The 10906-nt window shown below is 43.6% G+C and overlaps 1 protein-coding gene across 1 annotated transcript; it reads right to left on the reverse strand.

The window, feature by feature from the left end:
* Positions 1 to 888: 888 nt before the first annotated feature.
* Positions 889 to 1524, reverse strand: LOC120029339 (vegetative cell wall protein gp1-like). The gene has a single exon (XM_038974573.1). The coding sequence runs from the start codon at positions 1522 to 1524 to the stop codon at positions 889 to 891; it is 636 nt and encodes a 211-aa protein (XP_038830501.1).
* Positions 1525 to 10906: the final 9382 nt, after the last annotated feature.

The raw sequence follows: 10906 nt of genomic DNA on the forward strand, positions 1-10906 counted from the left end.
GAACATTAATGGAATCACTCCCAGTCACCCGCCGGGCCAATAGGTTAGGGGTCAGGGGATTAGATAAACAGACACACACACATACACACACACACAAACACATACACACAAACACACACACACACACGCACACACACACACTTAAGGTAGTTATGTTGTAGCAATTTTTCCGTGGAGCTTCAACTTCCATATTCCATCACTTCCATCATTGATGCCATCGGCTAGCCTGATCAACCATTAATTAACCCTCCATTAACCTTCCTTCAACCTCCACACAACCATTCATGAACCTTCCTTCAACCTCCACACAACCATTCATCAACCCTCCTTCAGCCTCCACACAACCATTCAATAACCCTCCATTATCTGTCTATTGGATGGGGAAGTGTGTGTGTGTGTGTGCATGTGTGTTTGTTTCTGTGTGTGTGTGTGTGTGTGTGTGTGTGTGTCTGTGTGTGTCTGTGTGTGTGTGTGTGTGTGTGTCTGTGTGTGTGAGACTGTGTGTGTCTGTTTCTGTATGTGTGTGTGTGTGTGTGTGTGTGTGTGTGTGTGTGTGTGTGTGTGTGTGTGTGTGTGTGTCTGTGTGTGTGTGTGTGTGTGTCTGTGTGTGTGTCTGTGTGCGTGTGCGTGTGCGTGTGCGTGTGCGTGTGCGTGTGCGTGAGTGATGAGATGGAGCGAAATATACAGTATATCTAATTTTGTATGTCAGAAAAGTATATTGTATGATTTGAAACTGCTGGTGATATGAATGTGAAATATGGGGAATATTGACAGCAAATGCAAACATCTGTTTTATTACGAAAACTGGATATGCTGAAACTAAATTATGGCATACTCTGTTCAATGCTATTATTTTATATTCATTTTTATTATATTATATTGTCCATGTTAATAGAGGTGGGCTGGGGTAAGGGGTGATGGCTGGGGTGAGGGCTGGGGTAAGGGGTGAGGGCTGGGGTAAGGGGTGAGGGCTGGGGTAAGGGGTGAGGTGAGGGCAGGGGTGAGGGCAGGGGTGATGGCTGGTGTGAAGGCTGGGGGCTGGGGTGAGGGCAGGGGTGAGGGCTGGGGTGAGGGCTGGGGTGAGGGCAGGGGTGAGGGCTGGTGTGAAGTCTGAGGGCTGGGGTGAGGGCAGGGGTGAGGGCTGGTGTGAAGGCTGAGGGCTGGGGTGAGGCCTGGGGTGAGGGCTGGTGTGAGGGAAGGGGTGAGGGCTGGTGTGAGGGAAGGGGTAAGGGCTGGTGTGAGGACAGGGGTGAGGGCTGGTGTGAAGGCTGGTGTGAAGGCTGAGGGCTGGGGTGAGGGCAGGGGTGAGGGCTGGTGTGAAGGCTGAGGGCTGGGGTGAGGCCTGGGGTGAGGGCTGGTGTGAGGGAAGGGGTAAGGGCTGGTGTGAGGACAGGGGTGAGGGCTGGTGTGAAGGCTGGTGTGAAGGTTGAGGGCTGGGGTGAGGGCAGGGTTGAGTGCTGGAGTGAGGGCTGGGGTGAGTTCGTAGTCAGGTAGTGAGAGACAGGGGTCCTGAGGTCTGAACATCAATTAAGTCTCTTCAGTAAACAGTCTGGCTCAATGCCCTCTTGGAAGTATCAGGGGTGGCAGGTAGCCTAGCGGCGAAGTGGATTGGGCCAGTAACCGGAGGGTTGCTGGTTCGCTTCCCGGTGCTGACTTGGTGAAGATTTGTCAATGTGCTCTTCAGTAACCATAATTGTTCCTTTAAGTCGCTCTGGGTAAATTACAGACATGTATTAGGTCAACACATGCAACGCAGCCACATATTGGGTCAATGCCAACTTTAGATATTGTAGGATAGAAAATACACCTACTATACACAGCTACGATACACAACACACCTACTACACACAACACCTACTACACACAACACAACACACCTACTACACACAACACACCTACTACACACAACACACCTACTACACACAACACCTACTACACACAACACAACACACCTACTACACACAACACCTACTACACACAACACAACACACCTACTACACACAACACACCTACTACACACAACACACCTATTACACACAACACACCTACTACACACAACACACCTACTACACACAACACACCTACTACACACAACACACCTACTACACACAACACACCTACTATACACAACACACCTACTACACACAACACACCTACTACACACACCACACCTACTACACACAACACACCTACTACACACAACACACCTAATATACACAACACACCTACTACACACAACACACCTAATATACACAACACACCTACTATACACAACACACCTACTACACACAACACACCTACTACACACACCACACCTACTACACACAACACACCTATTACACACAACACACCTACTACACACAACACACCTACTACACACAACACACCTACTATACACAACACACCTACTATACACAACACAACACACCTACTATACACAACACAACACACCTACTATACACAACACACCTACTATACACAACACACCTACTACACACAACACACCTACTATACACAACACAACACACCTACTACACACAACACACCTACTATACACAACACACCTACTATACACAACACAACACACCTACTACACACAACACACCTACTATACACACCACAACACACCTATTACACACAACACACCTACTACACACAACACACCTACTACACACAACACACCTACTACACACAACACACCTACTACACACAACACAACACACCTACTACACACAACACACCTACTACACACAACACACCTACTATACACAACACAACACACCTACTATACACAACACAACACACCTGCTACACACAACACACCTACTACACACAACACACCTACTATACACAACACAACACACCTACTACACACAACACACCTACTACACACAACACCTACTACACACAACACAACACACCTACTACACACAACACCTACTACACACAACACAACACACCTACTACACACAACACACCTACTACACACAACACACCTACTACACACAACACCTACTACACACAACACAACACACCTACTACACACAACACCTACTACACACAACACAACACACCTACTACACACAACACACCTACTACACACAACACACCTATTACACACAACACACCTACTACACACAACACACCTACTACACACAACACACCTACTACACACAACACACCTACTATACACAACACACCTACTACACACAACACACCTACTACACACAACACACCTACTACACACAACACACCTAATATACACAACACACCTACTATACACAACACACCTACTACACACAACACACCTACTACACACAACACACCTACTACACACACCACACCTACTACACACAACACACCTATTACACACAACACACCTACTACACACAACACACCTACTACACACAACACACCTACTATACACAACACACCTACTATACACAACACAACACACCTACTATACACAACACACCTACTACACACAACACACCTACTATACACAACACACCTACTACACACAACACACCTACTATACACAACACACCTACTATACACAACACAACACACCTACTACACACAACACACCTACTACACACAACACAACACACCTACTACACACAACACACCTACTACACACAACACACCTACTACACACAACACACCTACTACACACAACACACCTACTACACACAACACAACACACCTACTATACACAACACACCTACTATACACAACACAACACACCTACTACACACAACACACCTACTACACACAACACACCTACTACACACAACACACCTATTACACACAACACACCTACTACACACAACACACCTACTACACACAACACACCTACTACACAACACACCTACTACACACAACACAACACACCTACTACACACAACACACCTACTACACACAACACACCTACTATACACAACACAACACACCTACTACACACAACACACCTACTACACACAACACACCTACTACACACAACACACCTACTATACACAACACACCTACTATACACAACACAACACACCTACTATACACAACACAACACACCTACTATACACAACACACCTACTACACACAACACACCTACTATACACAACACAACACACCTACTATACACAACACACCTACTACACACAACACACCTACTATACACAACACAACACACCTGCTACACACAACACACCTACTACACACAACACACCTACTATACACAACACAACACACCTACTACACACAACACAACACACCTACTATACACAACACACCTACTACACACAACACACCTACTACACACAACACACCTACTATACACAACACAACACACCTACTACACACAACACACCTACTACACACAACACAACACACCTACTACACACAACACACCTACTACACACAACACACCTACTATACACAACACAACACACCTACTACACACAACACAACACACCTACTATACACAACACACCTACTATACACAACACACCTACTATACACAACACACCTACTACACACAACACACCTACTACACACAACACACCTACTACACACAACACAACACACCTACTACACACAACACACCTACTATACACAACACACCTACTATACACAACACACCTACTACACACAACACACCTACTACACACAACACACCTACTATACACAACACACCTACTACACACAACACACCTACTACACACAACACACCTACTACACACAACACACCTACTACACACAACACACCTACTACACACAACACACCTACTACACACAACACACCTACTACACACAACACACCTACTACACACAACACAACACACCTACTACACACAACACACCTACTACACACAACACACCTACTATACACAACACAACACACCTACTATACACAACACACCTATTACACACAACACACCTACTACACACAACACACCTACTATACACAACACACCTACTACACACAACACACCTACTACACACAACACACCTACTACACACAACACACCTACTAAACACAACACAACACACCTACTACACACAACACACCTACTACACACAACACACCTACTATACACAACACACCTACTATACACAACACAACACACCTACTATACACAACACACCTACTACACACAACACACCTACTACACACAACACACCTACTACACACAACACACCTACTATACACAACACACCTACTACACACAACACACCTACTATACACAACACACCTACTATACACAACACACCTACTACACACAACACACCTACTACACACAACACACCTACTATACACAACACAACACACCTACTATACACAACACACCTACTACACACAACACACCTACTATACACAACACAACACACCTACTACACACAACACACCTACTATACACAACACACCTACTACACACAACACACCTACTACACACAACACACCTACTATACACAACACACCTACTACACACAACACACCTACTATACACAACACACCTACTACACACAACACACCTACTACACACAACACACCTACTACACACAACACACCTACTACACACAACACACCTACTACACACAACACACCTACTACACACAACACACCTACTATACACAACACAACACACCTACTACACACAACACACCTACTATACACAACACAACACACCTACTATACACAACACACCTACTACACACAACACACCTACTATACACAACACAACACACCTACTACACACAACACACCTACTATACACAACACAACACACCTACTATACACAACACACCTACTACACACAACACACCTACTATACACAACACAACACACCTACTACACACAACACACCTACTATACACAACACATCTACTACACACAACACACCTACTATACACAACACACCTACTATACACAACACAACACACCTACTACACACAACACACCTACTATACACAACACACCTACTACACACAACACACCTACTATACACAACACACCTATTACACACAACACACCTACTACACACAACACACCTACTATACACAACACACCTACTATACACAACACACCTACTATACACAACACACCTACTATACACAACACACCTACTACACACAACACACCTACTACACACAACACACCTACTATACACAACACACCTACTATACACAACACACCTACTACACACAACACACCTACTATACACAACACAACACACCTACTATACACAACACAACACACCTACTATACACAACACACCTACTATACACAACACAACACACCTACTATACACAACACACCTACTATACACAACACAACACACCTACTATACACAACACACCTACTATACACAACACAACACACCTACTATACACAACACAACACACCTACTATACACAACACACCTACTATACACAACACACCTACTACACACAACACACCTACTACACACACCACACCTACTATACACAACACACCTACTATACACAACACAACACACCTATTACACACAACACACCTACTATACACAACACAACACACCTACTACACACAACACACCTACTATACACAACACAACACACCTACTACACACAACACACCTACTACACACAACACACCTACTATACACAACACACCTACTATACACAACACAACACACCTACTACACACAACACACCTACTACACACAACACACCTACTATACACAACACAACACACCTACTATACACAACACAACACACCTACTACACACAACACACCTACTACACACAACACACCTACTACACACAACACAACACACCTACTATACACAACACACCTACTATACACAACACAACACACCTACTACACACAACACACCTACTATACACAACACAACACACCTACTACACACAACACACCTACTACACACAACACACCTACTACACACAACACACCTACTACACACAACACAACACACCTACTACACACAACACACCTACTATACACACCACAACACACCTACTACACACAACACAACACACCTACTATACACAACACACCTACTACACACAACACACCTACTACACACAACACAGCTACGATAAAGTTACTTGGCAACAGAATAGAATTGATAACAAAAGGTAGCAGCCTCATTTGTAATGAGTCAAAAAATGTTTGTGCAAAAGGGGTCAATGCAGATAGTCTGGGTATTTAACTTACTCTTTAGCAGTCTTATGAAGCTGTTCAGGGTCCTGTTGGTTCCAGACTTGGTGTATTGGTACTGCCTGCTGTGTGGTAGCAGAGACAACAGTCTGTGAGTTGGCTGGCTGGGCCTTCCTCTGACACCGCCTGGTATAGAGGTACTGGATGGCAGGGAGCTTGGCCCCAGTGATGTACTGGGCCATACGCACTATCCTCTGTGGTGCCTTGTGGTTGATTGCCAACCAGTTACCATACCAAACGGTGATGCAGCCAGTCAAGATGCTCTCAATGGTGCAGCTGTAGACCTTTTTGAGGAGCTGAGGGCCCATGCCAAATCGTTTCATTCTCCTGAGGGGGAAGAGACATTGTCATGCCCTCTTCACGACTGTCTTGGTGTGTGGACCATGATAGATCCTTAGTGATGTGGATACCAAGGAAATTGAAACTCTCGACCCCCTCCACTACAGCCCTGTCGATGTGAATGGGGGCGTGCTCAGCCCTCCGTTTCCTGTAGTCCACGATCAGCTCCTTTGTGTTGCTGACATTGAGGGAGAGGTTCTTGTCCTAGCATCACACTGTCTGGTCTCTGACATCCTCCCTATAGACTGTATCATCGTCATCAGCGATCAGGCCTAACACCGTCGTCTGCAAACTTAACGATGGTGTTGTAGTCGTGCACGGCCCCACAGTCGTTAGGTGAACAGGGAGTACAGCAGGGGAGCAAGCACACACCCCTGGGGGGTTCCCGTATCTAGGGTCAGCGTGGCGGACGTGTTGTTGCCTACCCTTACAACCTGGGGGTGGCCCGTCAGGAAGTCCAGGATCCAGTTGCAGAAGAAGGGTTCAGGCACTACGGTTCTGAACGCTGATAGGTCCCTCTCACTCTCTCCTGAAGCGATTATACAGTATCTATACGTCAGATTACTGTAAACCATTTCAAAGATCCAGTGATGCGCCGCTCCTCTCTTTGTCAGTAGAAAAGGCCCCGGCCAACACTCTTCTACACATGTTTTATCTGAATGGGTCCAACGTGCTGCCATTACACTCATTAGGATAGTGCAGCGCCAGGCGGGGAAATGTTTAGTCACTCAGACAGGATTTCCCTAGGGTCCACTACGGCTAATATGGTATTACACACGGGAGGTTTGTGTGTAGCAAAGCACTTCCAAAAGTAAACTTGCTAGATTGTCATTTATCCTCCCTTTTCCCTCCTTCTATTATTCTGCCTCCTCATCCCTCTCTTCTCAACACTCTTACAAAAAACGGTTCCAAAAGGGTTCTTTGCGGAGTGATAGGGTTCTACCAAGAACCACTTTGATCAACACGTGTGAAAAACCCAGCAGTGTTGCAGTTCTTTACAGAAACCAGTGCACCTTGTAGCTGCTACCCTACCTCGTTCAAAATACGGAAATCATACGGGGATGTTTTCTGTATTTGAAAAGTTACATATCTTGAAAACTTGATTGCTAACAAGCAAAACATTTTGGGACTATGTCAACAATAGACTAATGAAACAACTACCAAAAGATAGTTTTTGGGTGAAGTTTTCCTTTAATGTTTGGATATCCTAACTCTGTCTGGATTCCAATAGGATTTACACATCACTTTGCAAGCCGGCATAATGTGACTTGTAGGCCTGATGTGGACTTTAAACCAGGACATTCCTAACACCACATTGTTAGGGTATAATTTGGCCCTCAAAGAAAGGCCTTAGGATATATGTAATTATTGTCATAAATAGTAACATTTTAAACACTAATAAGGCTGGTGGGATCTGCCCGTTCATAGAGGGTTCAGAACCCTGCAAAGAAAAATGGGTTTTTGGTAGAACCCTTCATAAACGGCAGTGGTGGAAAAAGGACCCAATTGTCATACTTGAGTAAAAGTAAAGAGAACTTAATCAAAAATGACTCAAGTAAAAGTGAAAGTCACCCAGTAAAATCCTACTTGAGTGAAATTAAAAAAGTTTTTGGTTTAAAATATACTTTCGTATCGAAAGTAAATGTAATTGCTAAAAATATACTAATTGCTAAAATATATTGAGCAAACCAGACGGCACCATTTTCCTTAAAATGTAATTATTCATGACAATAATTACATATATCATAAAACCTTTCTTTGAGGGCCGAGTTATAGCCTAACAATGTGGTGAATAGCCAGTGGCACACTCCAACACTCAGACATCATTTACAAACAAAGCATGTGTGTTTAGTGAGTCTGCCAGGTATGACCAGGGATGTTCTCTTGATTTTCTTATTTGTATTTATTTCACCTTTATTTAACCAGGTAGGCTAGTTGAGAACAAGTTCTCATTTACAATTGCAACCTGGCCAAGATAAAGCAAAGCAGTTCGACACATACAACAACACAGAGTTACACATGGAGTAAAACAAACATACAGTCAATAATACAGTAGAAAAATAAGTCTATATACAATGTGAGCAAATGAGGTGAGATAAGGAAGGTGAAGGCAAAAAAAAAGGCCATGGTGGCAAAGTAAATACAATATAGCAAGTAAAACAAACTGGAATGGTAGATTTGCAGTGGAAGAATTTGCAAAGTAGAGATATAAATAATGGGGTGCAAAGGAGCAAAATAAATAAATAAATAAATACAGTAGGGAAAGAGGTAGTTGTTTGGGCTAAATTATTGATGGGCTATGTACAGGTGCAGTAATAAGTGTGTGAATTAGACCATGTTTCTGTCCTGCTAAGCATTCAAAATGTAACGAGTACTTTTGGGTGTCAGGGAAAATGTTTTGAGTAAAACATATATTATTTTCTTTAGGAATGTACTGAAGTAAAAGTAAAATAAATATAAATACTAGAAATAGTAAAGTACAGATACCATGAATAAATACTTAAGTAGCACTTCAAAGTATTTTTTATAAATTACTTTACACCTGACAAACGGTTATAGGAAGAATCTTTAGATAATAAAATGGTTCTTGGTAGAACCCTTCATAGAAGGTTCTAGGTAGAAGGTTCTTGTTTTCAAAGAGTGTAGGGCTCTGGACTCCTGTGGTTGTGTGCCTGTAGTTCCCTCACTCTGGCTTGAGGATACAGCTGTGTGTAGTAGAGAGGTTTTATCTCACAGTGGACATAGTTCCAGTCATATTTCAGACTCTAATGATCTACTAGAGGCTGTAGTTAGCTATTTCCCTGTTTTCACGTGATATATAAACTGTGCCCATCAGTATTAACAAAGCATTCATGATGATGATGAGGATAACTTTGTGTACTCAAAATTGTTTCAAAGTAATTTTTCCTTTCATGTTGTTGTAATGTTTGTTGTAATGTTGTTCTAATGTTGTTGTAATGTTGTTGTAATGTTGTTGTAATGTTTGTTTCTCCTTCAGGGTACCACATCAGTCCCCTCACTGTCAGCTGTCAGCTGTACATGGATACCCCCAGCTGGACAGGTCAGTGTGTGTGTGTGTGTGTGTGTGTGTGTGTGTGTGTGTGTGTGTGTGTGTGTGTGTGTGTGTGTGTGTGTGTGTGTGTGTGTGTGCTTGTGTGCTTGTGTGTTCGTGGGCGTGTGCGCAGAAGTGTATGTCCTCACAGCCATGTGAGCAACAAAAGTGTGTGTTCATGTGTGCCTGCAACCTCACGTAAAACCTTGTGTAAGCTCCTGTGTGTGTGTGTGTGTGTGTGTGTGTTCCTCCCTGTGTGTGTGATCCTCTGTGTGTGTTTTCCTCTGTGTGTGTGT

Source organism: Salvelinus namaycush, chromosome 35 (assembly GCF_016432855.1).
Source record: "Salvelinus namaycush isolate Seneca chromosome 35, SaNama_1.0, whole genome shotgun sequence".
Classification (NCBI taxonomy): Eukaryota; Metazoa; Chordata; class Actinopteri; order Salmoniformes; family Salmonidae; genus Salvelinus; species Salvelinus namaycush.